Source organism: Megascapheus bottae, chromosome 18, assembly GCF_031878675.1.
Source record: "Megascapheus bottae isolate mThoBot1 chromosome 18, mThoBot2.hap1, whole genome shotgun sequence".
Classification (NCBI taxonomy): Eukaryota; Metazoa; Chordata; class Mammalia; order Rodentia; family Geomyidae; genus Megascapheus; species Megascapheus bottae.
Window position 1 is genome coordinate 37405887 of NC_143526.1, and position 25868 is coordinate 37431754.

Genomic DNA, 25868 nt, shown 5'->3' on the forward strand with positions numbered 1-25868 from the left:
CAGCCCAGGCACCAAAGACCAAAGTCCATGAGACTCTTATCTCCAATTAACCACCAGAAAACTGGAAGTGGCGCTAAGGCACAAGGGGTAGGGCAGTAGCCTTGAGCTGAAGAGCCCAGGGACAGTGCCCAGACTTCAAGTCCCATGACTGACCAAAAAAAAAAAAAAAAGGTAATTAGTGGGTACCCTTGTAATAAATCCTGGCAACACCATGTAGCAACCACAGCTCAGTTACTCAGCCACTCTGTGCCCCAGTTTCTCCATTTGTAAAATAGGGAAATAGTTGTATTTTCCCCAAGGGGCTTTAGAGACACAATGCTTCACAGATTGCTCTCACACATCTGCCACTCAGTAATTCCTAATTGTTAGCAGCACTTCCTTTTGTTCCCTCTAGAGTGCAACGTGTGATAAATTTCTTATTTGTGTCTCATTCGATTTTAGCTGTTCTGATTTCTCTCCCTGTGTAACCAGTACACAGTAATATACACAGGTAGACGTTACCACCCAGTTGCAGCAGGTAGAAATGGAGGTGCAGAGATTCGGCTGAGGTCAAATAAGAAGTGGTGCTCAGGACTTGAAGCCAGAGCCTCTGACAGCTCACTTCTGTTCTGTGCAGAGTGCCAGTGCACAAAACAAAATACCGTGTGCAGAAGTGTCTGCCAGAGATGGATGCATCTCATCCTTTGCCTACTAGACTCTGGGGCTAGAAGTTGTAGACTGATTTTGCCAACTATAGAATGAACAGACACATTGGAGTGTTGTTGGTCCAGGGCAGAGCTGGAGCTGTGTGTGCAAGTGTGAGGGTGCCAGGAATCTCCAACTGCTGCACTCAGACAATAAGCACCCACTCCCATCCAGTTTCAGAGCAAGTGACTGAAGAAGGCCGAGTTCTACCCAGGTCTGGTTAGGCAGACCTGGGCCCTATAGCATACTGGAGATCCTGCCCACTGCCCACAACCTTGTGTCCTCATGCAGCACCAACCCCTGCCAATTCCTGCAGAGTTTCCTCTGCCACAGAGTTTCCTGTTGCCAGAACCCATCTGCCCACTAGATAACTGTCTAGGAATGAATGTCCCTTGGGGACGACATTCCACCTGGCCGGTGGAGATTTGGTGAGTGAAGATCCTCACTTGTTGCCCCTCAATTGGATAATACTATGTACTGTGGTGCTTTCCAGAATTCTTCACCAGAATTCTGATGTCCATAATAGCTGTTTGATAGCGTGCCCTATTTTGACTGAACCTTTTTCCCATCTCTCTGCACACCCTACTTGTATGTCACAGGATCACTACCTGACAAAATACTTGTACTGGAATCGTCTCAGGATTGGCTTTTGGAGGACCCCATCTAAGACAGGCGAGCAACTCCCTGTGGATTCCACATTATTTACCCCAGGTCAGCATAACATAAGCTACTATATGTATGCACATTGGCTTCTGAGGAGGAAAATATGGAGGTATGTATTGAATTGTGACTTCTTGCACTGTTAGAGTGATAGAGAGCTTTCCAGCTCTCCCTCCAACAACTTCCTTTATTGGGGTCTCACACACTGGGTCACCAGCCACGTGTCCCTATCACCCAAGGCCATGTAACAGACAACTGGGAATAGACCTTAACCACAGATTTGCTTACATTATGCAAATTAGACAATCCTAAACCTTCTTATATTGCCTGCCTTATATTCCTTCCCAGGGAAACCACAACAGAAGCCCTTGGGCACAGCACTCTTCTCCATCTGTGGCCCCCATGGCACAGTGTGTCCCTTCCTCTTGGGAAGTGTGAGTAGTAAACTCCTACTGTTCCATGCCAGCCATCTCCCACTCAATTGGCTTTACCATATCTAAATAATAACTGAACACATTTCTATCTTGTCAGTTACTGATAGCATAAGAAGTAGAAAGATGGAAGACATACAAGCAAATATATTGAGTCTCCAAACTGAGTTTATTCTGAAGGCAAGGGGTGGCTAAGATAGCATTGAGTCAGCTTGTCCACTGGCCAAGACCTGAGTCTCCTCTCTCTCAGAGATTCCTGCTAAGGTCAAAGGAAAGAGAGGAGAGGGGGGAGTACCTAGTCCCTTCCTGACTGGTAAGATCACCAAGTTGTATTGGCAATACACAGAAAGCAAAACAATAATTCATAACAGTATTGGAAACATAAAATAATCAGCTCTTAATCTAATGAAGGGTATACCAGATTTTTATATATAAAACATAGCTAAGAGAACTTTTCAAACATCCTAAAAGAAATAGGCATACCATGTTCATGGATAAGAAGATTTCTCTTTGAAGTGTCAATTTTTATCCAAGTTGATCTAAAGATTACACCTAAAGATACCAAGCAAAATCCCAGCAAGGCTTGTGTTTGTATAAACAAATGAGCTGATTTTAAGATTTCTAGGCAAGTACAGAGGTCAGTAGTCAAGGAGTCTTAAAGAACCAAGTCGAGGGACTTACTCTCCAAGACATGAAGACATTAACAAGTTTCAGTCATCCTGGCAGTATGATCATTGCATAACACAGGACATCTACATGTAGAGATGCTCATTTATGAACAATAAGGGAGAGAAGTAGGGCTTGTGTGTGTGTGTATGTGTGTGTATACGTGTGTACATGTGTGTGGTTTTTTCAATAGGCAGTGCCAGGCCAGTCGGATAGCCAAATGGAAAGAGAAGGGCTACTGGGAAATTCCTTTTTTGACAAGACAAGGTACTGTGTTTCTAGAAAGAATGCTAAAATGTCTTTTTGGGGTGGGGGTGGGGTCATGGGGCTTGAACTGGGCCTTGGTGCTGTCTGTGAGCTCTTCAGCTCAAGGCTACCACCCTACCCCTGGGCCTGGGTGTTGTCCCTGTGCTCTTCAGCTCAAGGCTACCACCCTACCCTTGAACCAAGCCCCCCTTTCCTTTTTTAGGGGTTAATTGGAGATAAGAATCTTAGGTCCTTTTGTTCCTGGGCTGGCTTTGAACCTTGATCCTCAGATTTCAGCCTCTGGAATAGCTAGGATTACAGAAGTGAACCACCACAGGCTAAAATGTCTTTTGAAGTTCTTTCCTTTCTGAGCCCATGGCAAGCTTGCTTCTTACACCTATTCTCTGATCCTAGGCTAAAAGCTTACAAATGATCCCAGCTTACAGGGCCAGGGACAAGAAAGCCTAGGAGGCAACTGGGAGCTAAGCTCCAAGCTGCCTGTTGAGTATTGAGAGATTCAAACCTTTCCAAACACCACAGCACAGCCTACCACCACATTCTGGCTGTCCTATTCTGGTTCATTTCTGCCTCCTAGCCTTTTTCCAAGGAGGTTTCAATGGTATTATTCCAGAGGGTCTGGAAGTTTCCAGAGCCAGGGCCTCAGGATCCAGAGGACAGTGAAAGGGACATGAGGAGTGCAGATTGTTAGTGTACTTTCTGGTCTTGAAAGGGGAGGAACAAGTGAGTAATTTGGGGGCCTCTTTCCTCTTCCTCCTCCCCGCCTTGAAAAGTCTACATTCAGGTCACTTCTCTGGGCTTCCACCAGAGCTGTTCCCTATCTTTTCATTTCTCATTCCGGGAGTGAGTGGAAGCACATTCTAGACCCTGCTTGGGGCTCCAGATCTTTCCTCTGGCCCTCTGCTCCCTGTTGTTAAAGGGGACAGGGTCCTTCAGCCCTCTCCAAGCCCTTTTAGGAGAAGTAGAGCCTGCTGGCACACGTCCCAAAGCCTTGCCTCAGTTTCTCCACACGTAAAACTAAAGTTTATGCGCACCGATTCCCTTGCACTCCTCTGGCCTTAACTCAGGAACGATACCCTAAACTCAGCTCCCGGCGCTTGGCAGTGTTCTCCCCCTACCCGTAAGACAGCACAGGTCCCCGGAAACGTTTTGTCTTCACCTTCTCCCCACCCTGCTCTGCCGCCTGCGGGGGAGGGGGGAGAATGTCCCAGCTTTGGAGAGGGAGTACGGGCTTCTTTCCCCTCACCACTGGGGGTGAAAGGGAAAGCAGGAAGGGGGCGTCTGACCCTTGCCCACCCTCAGGGGCTCGGGGGCCCAGGCAGCCACTCAACGCGGACGAAAGACCTCCCCACCCCGCCGGGGCCCCTGCCCTCAGCGGCGCCGGAGGCCGGAACAATAGCGCTCGGCGGCGCGGGCGGGCGGGGCGGGGGCGGGGTTCTCCGCGGGCCCCGCCCCCGGCCCGCCCCCCGCGCTCGCACACGCGCCCGCACTGGGCTCCCACCGCCGCCCGCCCAGGCACTGCCCGCGGGAGCCGCCGCCGCCGCGCCCGCCCGCCATGGACGTCCGCCTGTACCCCTCGGCGCCCGCGGTGGGCGCGCGGCCCGGGCCCGAGCCGGCCGGCCTGGCGCACCTGGACTACTACCACTGCGGCAAGGTAGGCGCGGGGGCGCGGGGAGCGGGCGAAGCGGAGCCCGCGCCTCGGGACCCCCTCCTCCCCCCCCCCCCCCCGGCCAGGGTCCAAGCCAGCGTCCCGGGCCAGAGTGCGGGGTGCGGCGGGCACTTTGGGGGCGCACACAAGGGTGACGCACACACGGCCCCGCCGACGGGCACGTGCCGCTCCTCCCCACACCCTCGCCGTCACCCACGCCGTGTGCGGATTACAGAAGTCACTCGACAGCCGCCCCGCACGACGCCGCCGCCTTCACTCCCGGGCCGACGCGCCGTGGTCACACACCGACAGCCGCGCGCCGCTGCCCCTGCCCACCGTCCCACACAAGTCATTTCCACACAAGGACACACCAGCGCACATACAAGTCACCCGCATCTGCTGTCACGCCCCGTCACAACTGGGGACAGTCACGCACAAAGAAGTCGCTCCGACAGTTCCAGGCTTACTCACAAAGACTCACACAAGCGCACACTGTCACACCCCGCCACCCCCGGACGGTGAATCCAGAGGGCCCTGGTCACACCCAGGCACATCCACAGGCTCCGCGCACTGGTCACCCTCGCACACACCCCATCCACACTCGAGGGCGTCGGGGTTGTAACTTCGCCGCCGCCGCGCACTAATTGGCTGTTTACTAATTGGCCATCGCGGTCCCGCGGCGCTTCGGATTCCGAGTTGGCCATGGCCAATCAAGACCCGTCCTCTCCCGGGAGCCAGGAACGGGCGACCCTCCGGGCTGGGCTGCAGAGAGGCTCCCCTCCCCTCCGCACTTGTCCAAGAACACCGGCCCCCACCGCGGCCAAGTCCGAGCTGCGCGGCGCTCTGCGCGCGTCCTTGCGCTCCAGCTCCAACCCGAGACCCGAGGCGCCCGATGCCCGCTCCCGGAGGCTGCTGAGCCCGGCCGGGATGGTCTAGGTGTCGCTCGGCTCTCTGCCTCCGCTTACCCCCACGGGGAAGGCAACTTTGAAACTTAGTTGGGAAATCAGACGGTCTGTGCGTCCGCGGGTCGGTGCGTCGATCCGGGGCCAGCCGGAGCCGAGCGCGGCTCTTCGTCACTCGGAGCCCGGATTGAACCGCGCGCGTGGGTTCTCCCCGCGGCCCCGGCGCAGACGCGCGGGCTTTGCGTCGCAGCGAGGTGAGTGAGCGTCGGGCGGCTGGATGGGAGACCCTCTGAGGGTCTCTTCCCCAACCCCGCGGGCAAACTCAGCCCTCCGGGGGGGGGGGTGTTGCGGGAGGGGCGTGTCCGGCGCCCCACCACCGATTGATCTCCGGGCCCTGGGGCTGGGCCTGGCCAAGTGCGTGCCGAGGCCCTGGGGGAGCTGCGTACATGTGCGCCCCGGGAGGGGAGGGCTTGGAGACCGGCCGCCGGGGCCTGGGCGGCCTGGCGGGCGGAGGTGGGAGGACGGAGGTGGTGTGAGGAGGCTACTGGTGATTATCTTTTGTCCAGAGACCAGCAAAGTTAGGAGCCCGGGTGGGGGGATGGTACCCGTGAATTAAGGCGGGTTCGCGTGCTTCCCATTCGGAAGGAGAGAAAACAGATAGAAAGTAGCGAATGGAGTTTCCAGGGAGGAGGAGATTGGGTGTAGCGGCAGCTGGTCATCTTCATGTGTTCGGCCTTGTTAGTTTTTAAAACATCAAGTGGACAAGGTAGCTTCTAGTCTCCATTTTTTTTTGGGAGGGGGCATACATTGAGATTTGTGCCTTAAAGCCTGGGAGGGCTGAGGGGTAGAAGTTTAACTCAGAACAGTCTTTTTGGGGTGTTGTTTCTGTAAACCTTACCAGAGTTGGGGCTGTCCCACATTACAAACCTTTGGGTGATAGGACTCTGAAAGGGCCCCGGCTTTATTCTGAGGCTTTGCAAACCTCTGACTCAGCACCAGAACCACCGGAAAAGCTGCGGGGAGGGCTTGAGAAAGAAGCTGTTTCTGTCTGTGATCCAGCATCCCTGGCCCATAGCTGAGGATGTGTTCAGAGGAGGGGGGTCCACTTGGGCCACCAGGACGTGTAAATAGAAGGACTGACATTGCACTTGAATATAGGCTCTGTCCTTGAGCCTCTGAGGGATTTGGGGGGGGTGTGGAGTGGGGAGCCATTGGTTTAGCCAGGGCCCGGGTCTTCTAGGAGCAAATAACAAGTGATCTTCAATGGTGGTGTGGGGGCGGGGAGGAAAATGCTTAGGCTCCACCTTTGTAATACTTGAGAGCTAGAGGGGGAAACTGAGGTCCAAGATACGGTCATGACCACACTTGGAAGTTTATTCCTGAAGGCCAGCCAAGATGCAGGCCTTAGAGAGCACAAGGGCCAGCATGTGGCCAGTTAGTGTGGGGACAGTTGACCTGGAAGGGCTCTTGGGGACAGTCCCCTTGGCTACAGTCCCCTTAGCAATCCTCTACAAAGAGCTTCGCAGCCTCTTTACACCAAAGTTATGTACAGGGGTAGTTCTTTGGGTGTCTTTTGTCTGAGAAAATACACAATGACTGAAAGCTTCTGTGGTTTTATTTTTTCTTTGAAATAGGCATGCATTTTTGTTAATTACAATGATATTAGCCTGCATTAGAAAAACTGCTTATCAGCTAGGAGGCAGACACATTATTTAGTGTAATAGCAGTGTTGGGTGGCATAGGGGCTTGTGGCCTCTAGGATCTGGGGTCCCAGATGGGGGAACCATTGTTCCCCTTCCTTCTTCATTGCTTCATAAAAAGGGGAAACTGAGTCAAGGAGCCACAAACTCTCACAGGTTACATAGCAAATGAAGGGCAGAACCAAGGCTTGAACCCATTTTTTTTTTTTTTTAAATTTCCTACAGGACACTAATTTGACTTCCCCATGAGTCTCTGTCATCATTAAGGGGTTTGGAACTTGTGACCTCCATCTTAGGAAAACAATAAATGTCCTTGATCTTGATTTTGCCAAGGCCAAAATTTACCAGGCCGGGGGTGAGGGGATGTGGGGGAGTGTGGGGGGGTTCCAGGGAGCTCCCACTCAACTTTTGTTCACTGGTTGTTAGTTCCACTTGTAGCTCTGTGTCTCAGGACAAATGATATTTAGTTTGTTTTTTAACTGAGATATGACAATACAATGAAATGCAGATTTTAGATATTCATTTCCAGGAAGTTTTTTTTTTTTTTGCAAGTCCTGGGGCTTGAACTCAAGGCCTGAGCACTGTCCTTGGGTTTTCCTCAAGGCTAGCACTCTACCACTTGAGCCACAACACCACTTCCAGCTTTTCTATGTATATGGTACTAAGGAATTGAACCTAGGTCTTTGTGCATGCTAGACAAGCACTCTATCACTAGGCCAAACTCCTGGCCCATTCCAGGAGTTTTGACAGATATAAGCACTGCGTAACCATCAATCCAATCTTGATACAGATTATTTCCATGACCCCAGGAGATTATTTCCATGACCCCATAACTCTCCTTGGAGCCCTTTCCCAGTTAGCTCCCTAGCCCCTCCCCCCTTGGCAACTTCATAATTTCTTAGCTTTCAATTACCAGTGCTTTACTCAAATTTAATGTACATGAACTGTACATTAGCTTTACATACAGCATGAACGTTTTTATGTCTGCCTTCACCTTGTCTTCAAGATTTATCTGTGTGTTGTGCGGGCATGTGTATGTGTTGTGGTTTGTCAGTTTTATTGCTGAGCTGTATTATATTATACGAATATAGCATTATTGGTTTGTGCATGCACCTGCTGAGTGGTTTTTAGATGTGCTTTCAGGCTGCAGAAATAAATAGAAATAAAGTTGTTGTGAAATTTGGACACAAGTTTGTGGGTAGAACAAAACTGTTTAATATCACTGAGTTTTGATAGGCCCCTGAGAACATTACTTACCTCTGAGGCTCAGCAGAGTTATGCTAAGGAATGTAGCTAGAATAGGCCTTGGTAGGTACCACCTACTAATTAGATAACAGTGGTGTAAGCCATCTGAGAGGTTTGACATCTCTGTTCTGAACATCCTTCATCCTCAAAGCCAACCAGGCACCACCTTTCCCATAAGGAGCTTGATTGTTGAGAGAACCGCCCCCCCCCCATTTCCCCAAGAAAAATTAGTATACAGTATATGTCATCATATTCAATTAATGTCATTCATTATTCAGTTGACCAATAGTTATTGACCACTTCTTTGTGCTGGGCACAGTGCATGGCAGTTGACGATGAGGCAGCATTGAAGACAAGGGACTCAAATTGCTGCCGTTCAGAAATTGCCCTCAGCGTGGGAGGTCATTCAAGATATGGGTGAAGCATACAGTTCTCTGATTGACTGATGGAAATATAACTTGGGAGGAACTGGAAGTAGAGTAGGGTCTGGGGCGGGCCTTGCAGTTTGCAATAGGAAGTTGAAGAAGCCCTTCTGATCTATGTACATATGGATAATCATCTGCCAAGCTTTTAAAATAGATTCATGGGCTCCTCCCTAAAGATGCTGATGCTTTGGTTTGGGAGGGTACCTGAGAATTTGCGTGATCTTTGGCCCACATTTTGTGTAGTCCTGACTTCTTTGCTTGTGTGCAGGTTTTTGTGTCATCCTGGCACCCTGATCCATACCCAGCACCTGGCACAGTACCTCCTCCTAATTTTCCAGTAAATATGTGCTGGTGGGTGAACGATTCCACTCTCCACCCACACATCTTTGAGCTCAGCATTGTGTAAGGATGCGGTGCAGATAAGATTTTAGTGAATGATTTGAGTCTCCTTTTGACAAAAATCTGTGTAGTGGGAGTGGTTGTTACTGCCTTACCTGAGCTTGAAGTGTATCTGAGGCCTGAGTAGCATCCCCAGGAGTGAGAACCATGCGGCTCCTTCAGCCAGGACAGGTGTTTGTGGGTGGGGCCTGGGGAAGAACCCCTGGTAGGCTGTGAGCCCAGAAGGCTGGAATTAGGGAGATCTGCTTTGGGGATTCTGTCCAAACATTCCGTCTGCCAGCCTTAGAGGCTCTTCCAGGATGGTGGCTTGTGTCTCAGGCATAGTACCCCAGGCCAGGCACTCACTCTAGTCTGCTGAGTGACCTTGGGCATGCCAGGGCCTTCCTCTGGTCTCCATTCCCTTGGTTTTTTTTTTTTTTAGTCCTAGGGACTGAACTCAGGGCCTGATACATTTTATACTCAAGGCTAGTGCTTTGCCACTTGAGCCACAGAGCCACTTCCAGCTTTATCTATATATATGGTTCCAGGGAATTGAACCCAGGGCTTCATGCATGCTAGGTGGATACTCTACCACTAGGCTACACTCCTAGTTCTCCCCTGTGTTAATCAGTGATGGCAGGCCCCACAGGAAGGTGGTGTGAAAATAATGACATTAAGGCTGTGACGTCCGTCACAACTGCAGCAGGGTGGGAGAACCTGCCTTGGGAGGGTGAGGAGTGTTTTTTGAGGAATGTATCAGTTAGCTCAAAGCACCTGAGAACCGGTAACTATACAAGAGAGCTTTAATTCATACTTCCCAGAGCTGGCCCAGGGAGGGCTTCCCTATGGCTTAAGGGTATGGACAACAATGACAAGAGCCAAGGTGTGAGAGCAAGCAGTTACATCTCAGAGGGAGAGGGCTAGGATGGCCATGCTTGTGCTTTGAGACTCCAGCGAGCTACTTGAAGTGACTTAAAGATACCACCCGCCCCCCCCAGCCCACCTCTTCTACATCCCACTATCTCCTACTCTTGCCCTCCTGCAGACCAAACCTCCAATCTCACAGACCTTGAGGACACACAAGCCCTGTCCAAATATAGGCAAGAGATGGGCCTGCTTGTGCTTCGGTGGGCAGGAGCCTTTGTCTGCCTTTACTTTTGTTCAGTACCCTTCCGCTAAGCTCACCTTTCACAGTCTCTGGTTTCAGCCACCCACAGTCAGCCCTGGGCTGAAAAAATTAAATGGAAGATTCTAGAAATAAGTAATAAGTAACTTTTATTATAGCATATTTTGTAAGTATTTTATCCTATTTTTAGTTGTTAGTGTCTTAATGCACCTCATAAATTATTATTTATGATATACATGTATGGACTATATATGTGTATATACGGGTATTTGTGTATACACACGCGTGCACACATATATGTATATGGTTTGCTAAACCACTGGTGATCTTGAGATGTTTTCCTCTCAAATAAGAGGAAATGATTACATTCCCAAAGTGGGCCTAGGTGCTCAAATAAGAGGAAATGATTACATTCCCAAAGTGGGCCTAGGTGCTCAACAAATGCTTGCTGAGTGAGTGAATGAACAAATGAATTGATGAGTGAATGAATGAATGGGTAAGAGAATGAATGAATGAGCAGATGAATAAGTGAAAATGAGCCAATAGTGTGTGGGTGAGTGAGTGGGTGACGATAGCTTCAGGACTGGCCGTCATCATCCACCAGTGCTTCTGGAGAGCCGCCTGTGTTTGGCTCGTACAATCTGTAGACTGTAGGGGAGCACTGGGGTTGTCAGGCTTTCCTCGAGGCATCCCCTGAGCAGCCAGCAGGCACTAGAGCTTCTGACCCTGTGTCCCCCCCAGTTCCCTGCTATGTGGCTGTGTGCCCCCATGTGGTTCCATCAGGACTTGTGTTTTACTGCCTTTTCTAGAGCTGGCCCCAGGACTGAGGGCCACATGGACTCTGGAACCCGGCAGAACTGGTGTGAATGCAGCCTCATTAGCAGGGGCAAGTTAGTCAAGTGCTTGTGCCCTCATTGGCACAGGTGCTGGACAGTGGCTCTGCCGTGGTCCTGCCTGGGTGTTGGAGAGCCAGCATGCTGGCCTCCAGCAGGAAATGCTTTCCTTGCATGCAGAGAGCAGCCACTAAGAATTCAAATGCTGTTTAGTTCACTCGCTTCTGGAGGTAGGGCTACCCTCTCCTGCCCTAACCTTCAGAAGGCAGGGCCTGGCTTCTTAACTTTAGGGCTTTGCTGAAAGAGAGAAAATGGGGTTTGGACCGGGAGTTTGTCCTAGTGGTGGAGTACTTGCCTCGCATGCAGAAAGACCCAGGTTCGATTCCTCAGTACCACATACATTAAAAAAAAGCCAAAGGTGGTGCTGTGGCTCAAGTGAGAAAATCCAAGGACAGTGCTCAGACCCTGAGCCAAAGCCCAGGACTGGCTTGGGTTTGGCATCTTAGAACCCTGGCTCCCATCCCAGCCACTCTCTTCACAGTGACTGGGAACAGTCCGCTTAGCCATTCCGCTCTATCTTCCCATGTGCACACGAGTTCGTGGGAGCTTTTCCTCAAGATGCATCTCCCCGAGACAGACTCTGAGGTTCCCTGTCCAGTGCTCCTCTCCTCCACCCATGAGAACATCAGAGATGGGGCTCCCACACTGCCCCATGGGAGCTGGCTGCTCTTTGTCACAGGAATTCTCTGCTCAGGGAAAGGCCGTGACAGATGGTGCAGGAGTCAAAGCCGTGGGCTGTCCCGCTCAGCTGGAAGAACTTCAGAGCTGACTGGTTTTCATCTGTAAGCCCTGCCAACCTCTTCCTCTGCCTGAACATAGTTGCTCACTTTCTTACAGGTGATCCCTTCATCCACGAGCTTATTCTTTCCTTGCACCCCACAAATAAGCATCCCACAGGAGACTGAAACATCTCAAGAGGGTGTGCAAGAAGCCCAAAGCTGGAGAAGGCCACCTTACAGTGTCTGAGCCTGGGCCGTAGAACCCTGGCCAGCAATACTTCCCCACTGTTTCAGCTGCCTCCAGCTGACTGGGTTGCACCAGTTTTTGAGAAGCATAGTGTCTCTAGCACCTGGGAAAATTAAACATAAAGAGGAGATGAGGGAACATGAGGGCAGACTGAACCTAGCATGCAGCCTTCCACCCTTCTGCGCCAACCCTTGGCTTCTAGACTCTTCTCTACCAAAAACTGCTGGGTATGGTTGCCAGCTGGGACACCACCCTGGTGAGTGTCCCCGTTCCCAGGAGGATCGATCTCCCCTTCTGGAATGACCTTCCCATGCCACCTTTGCAAGGGCTGCGAACTTGTCCCCAGCAGCCTCCATCTACTCCAGGAATAGTCCATGTAAGCCACCAGCTGTTTCTCTGCCACTCAGCAGTGTGAAATCTCACCATTACTGCCCTAGATGTTTGTTTTTTCTTTTGGCAGTATTGGGGATTGAACTCAGAGCTTCTTGATTATAATGCAGGTCCTTTGCCATGTGAGCCACATTTCCAGTCCCTTTTTGCCTAGGGATTTTTTTTTTTTTTTGAGATTGAATCTCTATTGAAACTTGGAACAGCCCAGGCTGTGCTTTTTCCTTCCTGCCCTTCTCTGTGTTGTTGAGATGACAGGCCTATACCACTGTGCCCAGCCATTGTGTCTCTTATTTCTCAGATATCTGGGATGTCAGGTGGGTACTACCGTGCCCAGCACATGAGTGAGATGGAATCTCATGAACTTTATGCCCTGAGCCACCTTTTAACTGTGACTCCCCTTGAATCTGTCTCCTAATTAGCTAAGATTGTAGGATTACAGGATTGAGCTATTGCGCTTCACTGTCCCCAGATGATTTTATGTTTAATTATTTCATGCTTAATTATTGCTCTGCATTTTGAGCCAATCGATTACAGATACCATAGCCTTTCATCTAGAATCATTTAGAAAATGTAACTTGCCCATCAAGTTAATGAACTTTCATTATAGAGTTGAATCCCCAGCACTAAGCACACAGTAGGTCCTCAAGAGACTATCTTGGTAAACAGGTCATAAAATATTGCAAAACCACAGCCTTCTTGCTCATTCCAGCAACTGTACGGGGGCAGGTTTTAAGCATCAGAGTAATTGATGAAAATGTATTATCCTGTGTTATTCAACATCTTTTCTCCAAGATATAAAATTATGATTTACTATGACTCATTGAGTTAATCATTATCTACCATATGTGTTTATTATAGCTCCCAAGGCATCTTGAAAAATCGCACTGAAGGTTTGGGTCTGTGTAAATAAGATGACTGAACCATCCGGAAATAGGATTTTACTGACAAAGAAACCAGGAAATGCAGTCCCAGAGTTCTGTGCCCCTCCCCCATCCCCTGCTAGTTTATCTTCCTCAACTTTCCAGATTAGTGTTTGTTCACAAATGAGAAGTCTGAATGCATGTGGAAGTCACAGCTTGGGAGGGGAGGCCCTATGCTACTGAACATCCTACCCTTTAAAAAAAAAAAAAAGCAGGCATGATCACATCCAGAATAGTCTGAGAGGCCCATAGACTAGAAGCAGCGTTTACTTGTGAAGGAGCTTCCTGTTTCTTTAATTCCAGTTAGACTTTACTGACCTGGGGACAGAGCCAACCATTCGCTTCTCTTGGAGCTTTGGACGGACATCAGGGTGACTCCATGTGTCCTGTTGGCCCGAGCTGCCTCTCTCTTGGAACTTTCTGGAGCTTTGTTTGGAAAATAGCTTTTCTAGGGACTTTGTATGGGGTATTGGCTCCTTAGTCCTCAGGCTATGCTGTCGATGCATATGGGGATTAATTCTGATCTGACCCTAGGTGGGCTGTTATGGAGTGATTCCATTCTCCTGTGTTCAGATCCATATCTGAATTAGAATTATATATGTATGCATGTGCCTGAAGTGTGTGCGCGCGCGAGTGCATGTGTGTGTGCGCGTTTATCATTATCTACCTTTTGTTTTTGCTTTTGGGTGGATCATCCTCACAGGGTTCAGAAGAACCCCCACACTGACTTTATTGTTACATTTTCTGATATTTTATGGAGCAGAACAGGGTTGAAGTAAGCACAAGTTATTTACTAGCTAATTGCCACATCACTCAGGCTCATCCGCCTTGTTGTCTCAGGTTTGGGTAAGAACTGCCTATGTGTCATTTCCATGAAGTAGGTGAGAAAGAGATCTAAACAGACCCAGGAACACTGGCAGCAGAGGGGCTGGAATTTGGCTCTGTCACTCCTGCCCTAGGGCTCCCTCCCATGGCAAGGGAGGGTAGAGGGCAAATTTCCTCTTGAGTACAATGTACTCAAGCTCCTGTGCTCTGCAGGCCAGCACTTGTCCCCTTGAGGTCCACCTCTAGGCCTCTTTAATAACTTCAGTTAGGACCTTATGCTTTGGGGCTGGGCCAGCCCTGGCTGTGACTCTCTTATGTCTTCCTAACTGGGCGTACAGGCACGGGCCACACCCACCTAGCTTCTTCTTGAAGATAGAATCTCACTGATTTGTTTTTGCCTGGGCTGTATTTAAACCTTGATCCTCCCAAATCTTCACCTCCCACATAGCTGAGATTACAGGTGTGAGTGGTAGCCCCTTGCCTTTGCTGTCCAAGTACTGGCCCTTTTAAGGGGCCTGGAGATTGCCAGCCAGGCCTCTTGCCCTTGCTTATCTTGGACTTGGATGTCATTTGCAGGAATGATTTGGAAACCTGTTGGAAATGAACCCAGCTCTGTAGTTTAACATAGAGTTGATGTCCTGCATGAATTTCATTGTCACATTGGGCTGTGTTTCTGACATGAATACGGTGTGAATGCATTTCATTGTTGCATTGTACTTTTACTTGAATGAACTCTACCATGTGGAAAATGGACCCCTCCCCTTTCCTCTCCTTCCACGTTTCCTTCTCCCAGCAGTACACACACACACAAACACACACACACACACACACACACTACACACGCTACACATGCTACACATGAGGTACGCTTTGTCATACTGAACTGGGATCAAGTCCTGGCTTTGCCACTTCTTAAGCATTATTGAGTCCCTTCTTTGCTCATTCAGCCATCCAAAGTACATTGAGAGCCTTGCTGAGTGCTTGACCTCGTAGCACATGCTAGGCATGCAAAGGTGATTCAGGCATGGTCCTCGCCCTGCAGGAGTTGCAGGCCTCTTGGGGAAAGAGACAAGTGTAAACAGTTCCACCTGTGTGATAAGTGCCAGGCAGAAGTGGCATTGGACATCGTGAAAGCACCAGGTAAGGCTGGCTAGACAAGGGGGACTTCTTAGAGGAGGGGACACCTGCCTAAACTTGGCTTGGTGAAGAAGGCAAGAAGAGCATGGTAGAAGGAAGGGCTTGTAGAAAGGCCGAGAGGGCGATAGGAGTGTCGAGATGAAGCTGGAGTCTGAGTTAGGGACATTTGGAAAGCTATTTGTGGCCATTAGGCCTCAGTCTCCCATCTTCAAAATGAGATGAAGCACGCTTGTTTGTTTATGAAATGGAAAGAGATGATAATGTCTGTGGAAGCACCTGGCACGATGCTTACGAATTCTCTTTCCAGATCTAGCTATTGATGCCTAAGGGCCAGATTTCTATTTTAAACAAGATAAGGATGTGTGAACACCAGAGTGGGCTTGCTGTCCCCTACACAGTACAAGCATCCAGGGGTTGCTTAACTCTCTTTCAGGTGGAACATTAAGAGGACAGAGTGTAGCTCAGTGGTAGGGAGCTTGCTTAACATGTGTAAGGCCCTGGGTTTGATCCTGAATAGAGAAAACAAACACTACCTTTCCCCTTTCCCCCAAATCCCAGATAAACAGTTAACAGATGGAGCATTAAATGTTGGCATGCTGGCCTGGGTTGTGTCTTACAGTATCAGTGGAGCACATAATAGCCTTTTCTTAATGGCTCCACATTAACCACAAGCCAGGGCCCTCTCCAGGTGTTTTCTGGATAGTTTTCCATCTGCTGATAGCCACACTTCTGCCCCATGCTCTGTCCACATATCCCGTGGCCGTTTGTCTTGCTTTTCTGGAAGGTGGCTGCCTCCTGCGTACTGTCTGGGAAACCTGAGCATTCCCTCCATCCTGAGTTGGAGGACATTTCCAACCCGTGCCCGGAAGTGACTGGCAGGGCCGAGCAGCGGAGCCTCCTGCTCCTCTAGCATGGACCTGCTGGAAAGAGTTCCAGATTTAGAAACTGGCTTCGTCCATTCTCGGCACAGCCCGACTGTGGCTTTCCAGAGCAGGGTGATGGAGTCATGCAAATGTAAACCATAGTATTGGCAGGGCTAAAACCTTCTAGGTTTCCCCTGCCCTACAAATAAGTTCAAGCTCCTGTTTGGGCCAGTAAGTCCCGAGCAGGGCCTGTCTAGCTCCACTCTGTGCTGTCTTTCTGGCCTTATTCCCAGCTGCTGTGCACAGGCTCAGGCTCTGCACTGGGGACACATGGTGGGCTTCTGTCCCCTCCTTGTTTCTGTCTTAGTCCTTGGTTTCTCATTGCCTGCAATATTTCCCCCTTCATCTTTCCATAGCTGACTTCTGCTCCTCCTTCAGGCTTCAGCTCTTTGCTTATGTGTGTGTGTTTGTATAATAATATAGTCTAATATATCTGTGAAATTGCCTGATTATTCCCCCTAGACTTCAAAAACCATTGCAGTCAGGCGCCATTGGCTCATGCCTTCCATCCCTAGCTCCACAGGAGGCTGAGATAGGGAGATCATGGTTCAAAGTCAGTCCAGGCAGGAAAATCTGTGAGACAGACTCACCAATTAACCATCAAAAAGCTGGAGGTAGAGCTGTGACCCAAGTGGTCAGGCACCAATCTTGAACAAAAAAGCTAGAGAGAGTGCGCAAGCCCTGATTTTAAGCCCCAGTGCCAGCAAATCAAACACCAGTGGGAACTTGTTTATTTTGTTCATGCCCAGGTGGGTCCCCAGCGCCTAGCTTGGTGTCTGCTAATTGCCCAACACAAAGTTGTTGAAAAGAAAAAGAAAAAGGACAGGGGCAGGAACATGGCCTAGTGATAGATTGCTTGCATGCATGAAGCCCTGGGTTCGATTCCTCAGTACTACATACATAGAAAATGCTGGAGGTGGCATTGTGACTCAAATGGTAGAACTCTAGCCTTGAGAAAGTCCAAGGACAGTGCTCAGGCCCTGAGTTTAAGCACCAGGACTGGCAAAAAAAGAAAAAGAACAAAGGGATATGGTGGATTATTTTTTCCAGAAATGCTGCCATCACAGATCTGGGGCTGTGTTCTCCCAAATTACCCACTCACCCTCTCTGAGCCTTACCTTGTTTGTACATTGTTGCTGGGAGGTGTGGCCCATGCATGGGAGGAACACAGTATTGGGGGGGTACTTTGCATATGTTGATAAATGCAAATCACTCCCTAGCAACAGCTAGACTAGCAGCAGCTGGGCTTCTCAAGTGTAGCCAGAAAGGGAAGTTGAAACACTGGCCAGAGGGGCTGGAGTTGGAAATCCTTGCCCTTAAGGCTTGGAATCAGTGCTGACTTGCTCCAGGGCAGGGCTGGAAGACCCAGGTCTTGCTCCTGCCACTTCCCATCTCTCTGCCAGTGGTGACCTTGGCTTTGTCAGGAGGGAGGCAGCACTCCCCCTCGCCAGGGCTGGGGTATCTGGGGCACAGTTGGCCTGGCCTTCAGAGATAACGGAATCTCTCTCCAGCCATGGGAATGTTTCTGTTGAGCAAGCAGAACTTGTGGGTAGCCACTGTCCGAAAGGCATCACTGCTCTCTTACTATGAACTATAAATTATGAACCTGATTTTACCTGACAAAGAGCACAGGAAGAGGGGAGGGAGCACCTGATATCCTTAAAACACTGCTTATCCTTTCTCGATATTCAGTGTTACAGATGGCTCTACTCACCCTGGTCCATTAGAGCTGACTTGCCTGCCTTTTTTTTTTTTCCTTTGTAGCAATGTATAGTTTACATAAAGGTTGTTTGTAGGTCCTATTTCTCCCTCCTGTCTCTCCCTACTCCCTTCCTTTGTAGTGGATCAGAATCTCAGTTGGTTGCTGGAAGATGAAGTAACTCAGATGGTTGCATCTCTGGCTTCTAGTTTCCTCACCCACTGGCAAATTTCTACATGCATGTTCCTTAGGCTCCTATACAAGGGACTTCCTCCTCCAGGACGCCTTCCCTAATGTCTCCCCCACGGCTGCTGCCCTTACCCTATCCATCCTCTGTAATACTCTCCTCCTTGAGAGCTGAATGACTCAGTGTCCCCATGAGGCCTCTAAGGTCAAGTCTAGGAGCTTGCACTTTGCCTTAAGGGCAGCGAAGGTCTCAGAGGTATGTGTTACATTTTAGAATGTTTATAGTTGTTGAGGAAGAGAGACGGACACCACAACACTGAAAGGAGTGAGAGTGGACTCAGGCTAGCAGTTGGACTGATTTCTTTGGATCCGCAGAGAAGTGATGGTGGCTTCTGGCTGTTCTACCCAATAGGGCAGCTGCCAGCCACACATGGCTGCTTCCAGTTAAAATATAGGGAACTAATGTTTCATATTATTTCAGAAAGTTTTACTGGCTGGCTCTTTTTGGATGGTGGAGGAGTGAGAAGAGAGGGAGGGAAGAAGAGGAAACTGTTAGAGACTAGGAAGTAGCATGTAGGGAAGTAGGGCAGGCAGGCTAAGACTCAGGAAGTTGGGTAGGGCCATCACAGGATTCCTGTGTCAGAAGGAGCAAGCATTTTCCCATGGGCCACACCATGAGTGGGTACCCATTTTCCTGGGGGCATGGCTTATTGTCTTTGATCAGTCCTTTACTTGTATCAGTGTACGTGTCTTCCCAAACCTGCCTCAGATCAGAGTGTAACTCCAGGGCACCCAAGGCCTTTGTGATGAGGGAATTACATGTATATAACAATGCAGATTTCAGTGAAGACAGTTACACTTGCCTTGGTGGTGGTCTGATTTGATTTTTTTTTAAATGCCTGTGGTAATATCTGCAATCAGATGGCAAACAGACAACAGGAAAGGTAGTAATAAAAAATGAATTAGAGCGATTAGCGGAGGTGAGCTGCTTCTCTCCTCCGGGCGACAGGGCCAAGTTGACGGAGCTTTGCAGGGTGTTCCTGTGCAAACATGGGGCCGGGCGTCAGGGATGGCCCTAGGGTCTGCTGGGCTCAGAGGGCTTGGCAGTTGCATTTACCTCTTCAAAGGTCATGCCATCTCTCCATGGGGCTCACTCACCCCCTGCTCGGATTTTGTAGCCTTCCTATTTCCAACTCTATCAGGCTAGCTGCATCTTTCTCTGAGGTACAGATATCTGCTACCCTCACCCCAGTACTTTACTTCAGAGTGCTAGAGAGTATTACCCCTTCAATCCAGTTCTTAACTCCAGGGGTACTATTGGAGATCCCCTTCCTAGCTGTTTGGTAGGGTGGCTGGGTCCCGGAAGAAAGGAAGGGAAAAGACTTTCATTGGCTAATATGCAAACCCTGGGACTAATTCCTCTATGGTCAGAAAGAAAGTGAATTCTAGCGACTGAGTTGAGAGCTCAAACCAGAACCTCCAAGATTTCACCTGGGTGTTGCCGAGATTCATAATCACCAGAGCAAAAGGGACCATGTACACTACACCCCCAGCTCGGCTTGGTTAGCTGCCATAGTGGTGATTCCTTAGTTCCTACAGTGGACTAGTATGCTAGTGACCTACCTTAATCCCCATAAATCCCACAGTGGGGGGACTGAGGGGGTGAGGGTACCCAGAAGGAAGGGCTGGGGGCTCCCCAGCCAGCCCTAAGACTCTAACCCTAAACCAGCCTCGGTGCCCATGTGCCAGGCTGGGAGGAGACTGAGCACTGAGCATGTAGATGCTGCCAGGTAGACTGGCTTTGAATTTTTGAAAGGGTCTCTCAGGGTGGATCAAAAAGCCCGAGAAAGGGGCTGTTGGGAGCCAGGCGTGCGCTGCTAAAGAAACCAGGAGAGATGGGGAGAAATGTGACCAGTTGGACAAGTCTTACTCAGATCCCTGCTGATCATTTCTAGCACCATGGAACTCTGGGAGAGTGACTACCCAGGATTGATTTGGAAGTGGGGCCTGGCACTACGCTGTCCCAGGCCACTGGGCCCAGAGTGCCTAAGGAGATCAAGTGCTGTGCAGGTTGCTGCTTCTGCCAGTGTGCAGTTGAGGACACTGGGGTGAATGGCTAGAGTGAGGGGAGCAAACACCCTTCCTCCAGGACTGGTGTCAGAGAAGATGTCTGTCCCAGAATAAACAGAAACCATGGCAACCAGAGCACATCACGTGGTCTGAGCTTGTGGTGGGGGTGGGGATGGCCAGGAGGAGGAGCAGCCATACACACACACACATACACACGCACACGCACACACGCACGCACACAGAGGCCTGCATCTGACTTCACTTGCTGTGGAGTGACCCACAAGTATCCCCAAACCCTCCCTTCTGCTTGAGGCAGGACTAAGTTCTAGGGGGGGGGGGGGGAAACAAAATACTTTCTGACTTTTGTTCATTGTTGAGTTTTATTATGTTAGTGTTTAGGCTTGACCTTGAAAGCATGTTTACATGAGGTGAGCTGGGGTAGCCCTTACCCCATCTCCCCATGGATGCCTGAGAAGGAATTGTCAGGATGCTGCTGCAGGAGGGGATGGGAGGGGACAGGAGTGGTTAGTGCAGGAAACAATCTTCTCTGAATCTGTTTTGTTTTTCCCGTTTCCGGACATCCAGTACCCAGTGAAGACAGTCCACATTAATATCTCACTTGGTAGAGACTCAGCAGCCCCTCACCCAGATTCACAGCCAGGGGATGGCCAAGCTGAGATTCGAACCCATATCTGCCTGCTTCAGATGCCGTGCTCAGCACTGTGTCTGGTGGGGGGTGGGGGAGGCCAGCAAAGTGGCCTTGAAAGTCCTGATGGTCTTCAGCCTTTGTGCTCTGCTTCCTGCTAGGGGTGGACTCAGGGCTTGGCTTCTAGTCAGTGCAGCTTTGCCTTGTGCATATGTGACTGCTCAGATTGGACATCGAAGCTGGGGGCCTGGTCAGCCTCCTCTCCCTCAGAACCCCTGCAACCTGTGACGAAGTGAAGATGTTGTCTGCTCAGCTGACAGTATAGCCTAGTGGTCAGGCTTGCATGGAGGCCTTGAGGCTTTAGTTCCAACCCCATCTTTGATAGCTACTCTCCATGTTCATCTAAGTAAAGATTACTTCATCTCTCTGCCTGGCTCATCTGCTATAAAATGGGGGGCGTTAACTGCAAAGTATTTAATCTGGTAGGTATAGGTTTTGATTCTGTAGGGATGGCAAAATTGGACAAGAAGAAAGGATAGAAACCCTGTTCTGGCTTCTGTCAGTTTCTGGGCACAGAAAGCTTGACTCTATTCAGATGGCCCCAAGAACAGTATATGTCTATATGTAGGGCATATGTGTGTAGGGGATGGGGCAGATTATAATAGCAGATTACAACAGGACAGTGACTAAGCCCGTGAGGGGGGTGTTAGAAAATGAGATGAAGCTGTGGTATCATTCGCACAGTAGTGCTGAGGAGGAATGAGGGGTTGTTTGGTGAAGCCAACTACAAGATCAGACACAAGGATTCTGCCTGTACCTGACTGGATTTACATTTGAATTCTGACCCTGGGTAGAGAAAACAAGTAAACTCACTGTGGAACCACCCTAGGTCTGTTGAGAAAGAACAGCAGCAGTTTGAGGATGCAAAGGGAGACCAAGTGTGCCAGTGCCCAGCACATAGTAGGTGCTCACTAAGTGCCCAGGAGTGTCACATGTGGGTTATTCCTGGGGGGAGGAGCCAGTGCTACTGTAGAGTGAGCAATAGAGGTGTCACCCAGATGTTCAGCAGAGCTCTGAGTTGAAGGGACTTATGGGAAATGGAGCCAGTTCACCTGGACAGTACAGGCCAGAGTTACATGAGGCACGAGCCTGGGACTGTGGTGAAGCCAGGGGCAGTGGATCTGATAGCATGGCTAGGACCCCACTATGAATAGCCTTAAATGGAAAGGTAGTAAGAGAACTTCCACATTGTGGATAGTGGGGTCTTTGAAGCTTTTAGTTCTTTCTACCCATCTATGTAATTGTGTGTGTGTGTGTGTGTGTGTGTGTGTGTGTGTGTGTGTGATGCTAGGGTTTGATTTTTGAACCTTATACTTACTAGGCTAGGCACTGTACCACTTAAATCTCTCCTCCAGTCCTTTACCTCAGACTGTGATGCCCCCCCTGCACCTGTCATGTGTTCGGGATTGCTGGTGCATGTGCCACCTACCATACCTGACTCAGTTTTAACATTTGAGATGCAGTCGTGCTAACTTTTTAACATGGCCTAGCCTTGAGCCATGCACGATTCCCATATGCTACCTGAGTCACTGGGATTACAGGTGTGTGAGCTATCATGCTTGGCCATCTTTTTTTTTAGTTCCTTTCCTTGGTTTCTTTTGTAAGGAAACTACAGATTTGTGTGGAAAACGGGTGGGAGAGGATGTTCCTGGAGGTCCACACCAGCAGGAGGAGGGCCTGGCTGGGCTGTGGGTTGAGGAGGAGGAGAGAGGGGAGAGAGTCACAGGACTCTGAATTTCACTGGCTGTGGGGGACAGGGCTCAGAGTCTCCTCGCAGAAGTCCATGACACCGGAACATGACACTGGTCTGGATTGCTTTCCTGAGCCAGCAGAGATTACCCAGCTCTGAACCATCACCCGATTGCCAGCAGCCAACGGGGTCCTTAACTGCGGTTTCTGGGCACACCTTCCCTGTGCGGGGTGGGGTCCAGCACCCCACCACCTGACAGGGCCCTCGTGGAAGTGCCAAGTGGCTTCAGGCGCTTTCCTTGGGTGAGATTTGTTCCCAGGAACTTTTAGCTCGTGAGCATTTATAGGTGCTGACGGGGGGCATCAAAATATTGTGAAATTCAGCTGTGAAGCCGGCTTGTTACAGGCCTACCTAACGACGGCAAAGCAGCCGCCTCAGTTTAGCACCTATGGTTGGGCCTGACAGAGCTAAAAATTGAACTTGGCAATTACGGCTCCTGAGAGGTTCTCGGTGCTGTAGAAGGAAGGTTCCATGGAAATCAGCCCTGGTAATCACAGGGTTTAAAATTAGTCAGCTACTATTAAGGTAGCTCTGTCAGCCTGCGCTACGGGTGAGGCTCGGGGAAGGGGCGGGAAGTCGGGTATGTGGCTGCTTTGGTTTACTTAGTGTTCACCTGCTCCAAATGTTTGGTTATAAAATCAGTTCCGGGTCACAGGGCTAAGAGATCCAATGTTAACATCATGGTGCAAGGTGGTTATTAAGCTCCTGGGTCCTTGCCAAGTGGGGTTCCTGTTATTTGTACAAGCATGGGTCCTCTGTCTCAGAGTTTGTGTTTTATTTATGCCTGCCAGGGGCTTTCCTGATGGCCCTGTGTATATCCTGGGGACATTGTGCCTGAGGGGGACAGTTTGGCTCTTTGTGAACTCAAGGAGTGAAGCCATGGGAGTGAAAACTACACAGCCTTTCAGTGGAACTGTTGTTGTGAAGCTGTGTCTGGATTGTCCCAACAACCTCTTTATGTGTGCCCAGTAAAGGCAGGAGCTGGCCTCTGGCTACTGGACTTGGTTGTGTGCTAGTCTGAGCTGTTGGCTTGATTGGGAAGTTGGATTTAAGGCAGCTAGTTCTTCTGAGTCTTCCTTTCCTCATCTGTCAGATGGAAACATGCTGTGCAAGGATGAGGATGGAATGAGATAGATCAGACTGTCTCTGTAGCCCCTTGGCACCGAGTCTGTTTTCCTATGCTGTGATAGTTATGACCCACCTATGTCAGGACAAACCTCAGCTCAGACCTTTGCAGTAGGTGCTGCTACCTTGTGAGGTAGCTCTGGGTACGAACTGTATAACTCCTATCCGGAGAGGGTAGAACTTCATCCAGGTTATCTGAACAAGTAAAGGTTGGGCCAGGATTCAAATCCAGAGCCCAGCCCATTCCCTATCTCTCCCCCGTCCCACTCACTGAATTTATAATGAATAGATGTTTTGAGAACTCTGCTTCCTTAGTTCCAGATATGCTATTGGTTCTGTTGACTCTTCCCTAGCTTCTGATATTTCCAAGCAAGTACATCTGGCTTAACAGCACTCAACACCCACAGTACATGGAGGCCTAGACTCTCCCATTCTGCAGATGGAGAAACTGAGGCTCAGGAAAGTCAGCTGTTCTAGCAGGCAGAGCTGAGATTTGTACCCAGTTTCCTTCCACAGCCCACATCCTTCCAGAGCTCTGGTGTAACTGAAGGTCTATGAAAACCGATGAGACGGGGTGGGGGGTGGGGGGGCCGCACAGTGCTTCTGGCCAGCTCTCCTAGTCTAGCTTTGTGGTGGATGACCTCGGTCCTTGGCCTGCTAGCTCCATTCGAATGATAAAGAACCAAGGGAGGCTCCTAGGATTTATTTTAAGTGACAAATGGGAAAACTTGCTTCTGAGAAAGAAAGAGCCAGAAAGAAAAAAAGCAGCAATTGTGAAAATATCTTCTGCTTGCTTCCTAAGAGAACCACTGTTACACTTCCTGGTTTTCTCGTGCATGGACACACACACACACACACACACACACACACACCACACAATTATTTTTGTGAAAATGAAGCTCCGTCCTTGACTTTTTCTTCTAGCCAGTTCCAAGTGGGCACCTGCAGACTTTGTGCCCATCCCGTCCCCTCAGCCCATTCTGGCGATATTCTAGGTTGCCTCCGGTTCCCCCAGCAACACGCAGCATGCTTGGGTACCATCCGTGCAGAGGAGAACAGGTATTTTCTGCAGGCTGGAGACTCAGAAGTCGGATTGCAGAGTGACAAGGCATGCGAGTCTCTTGCGCTGACAGGTGCAGCGCCCACTGTCTTTGGCAGGCTTTACGGCCGCAGAGCTGACTCCCAGGCAGCATGCATGCGGGAGAAAGGGAGACTCGTAAGCCACAGATGACACAGAGCTGAGCCAGCCGTCTATAGGGGCCATCTCCCTTTCTGTTCCCTGAGCCCTGGCATAGTGATTGTCACCCGGAGCTCTGAACACACAGGCTCACATTGGGATAGAAGATGGATTTTCATTTTTTAAAAAAAGAAAAGGTTAAATAATATTTTTTTCCATTTCACCTTGTAGGGATGGGATGGGAGGAGGTTGCTGGGCCTCCAGCCAATAGAGGACCAAGAGTTGTCAGGAGGGCTTATAAAGCTTGCTATTTCTGGCATTTTTCCCCACTTCTTTCTCTGCTGATTATGCAGCAGACTTGCACAGAGGCTGTCGAGGGTGCGTTCTCTCCCTGCCTGGGCTTGTGTGGAATGAGACTTGGGCTGCTTCTATTTGCAAGACGTGGGTGCATTGCAGGTGTATTTCTGCAGAAGGTAAGCATGGTACTGGTGGTGGTGGTGATCATGGCCTCATGGGGTGAAGCTGGCTGGGGACAGGCAGGGACCCGGACTGGCACCTGTCACTGTGTGCAGTGGAGATGCTTTGGAGGGTCCAGGATCTAAAGTGGGTGGCTCCTTCCTGAAGAAGATTCTGGACTGGGTGGCATTGGCTCTGTAGTGCAGGGGTGGCCCTGGGTCTTGTTGCCTAGTGCTTAGGAAGCCCTGTGTGTGCGTGTACTCATTCATTCAGCATTTTAGTACACCCTGCAGTGAGCCTGGCAGGTCTATGTAGCGGGTGGGTGGGGTGGGGAGAATTCAGCCAGAAACAGACAGCAATGGTGAGGCCTGTGGCTGGTAGAGGGGGGCCGGGAAGTCACCTAGAAGATAGGAGGGATGAGGAGCAAGCAGTTCCAAATGTCTCCTATAAGTCTGAGCTGCCTCTTCTGTTGGATTTTCAAGGTTGAGGAGTCAGTCAGAATTTCTCCCCACCCCC

General features: G+C 49.9%; 1 protein-coding gene across 5 annotated transcripts in view; it reads left to right on the forward strand.

Moving 5' to 3' along the window:
- The first annotated feature begins 4229 nt into the window (after positions 1 to 4229).
- Tox2 (TOX high mobility group box family member 2) overlaps positions 4230 to 25868 on the forward strand; it is a 91651-nt gene continuing 70012 nt past the window's right edge. For 3 of the 5 annotated variants that reach the window (XM_090352388.1, XM_090352390.1, XM_090352389.1), the window contains exon 1: positions 4230 to 4359. In XM_090352388.1, coding sequence (XP_090208514.1) covers positions 4261 to 4359 — 99 coding nt within the window. In that variant the 5' untranslated portion in view covers positions 4230 to 4260. Of the gene's footprint in view, positions 4360 to 25011; positions 25370 to 25868 lie in introns of those variants that run through there. The other 2 variants (XM_090352392.1, XM_090352391.1) reach the window with 2 other exon arrangements.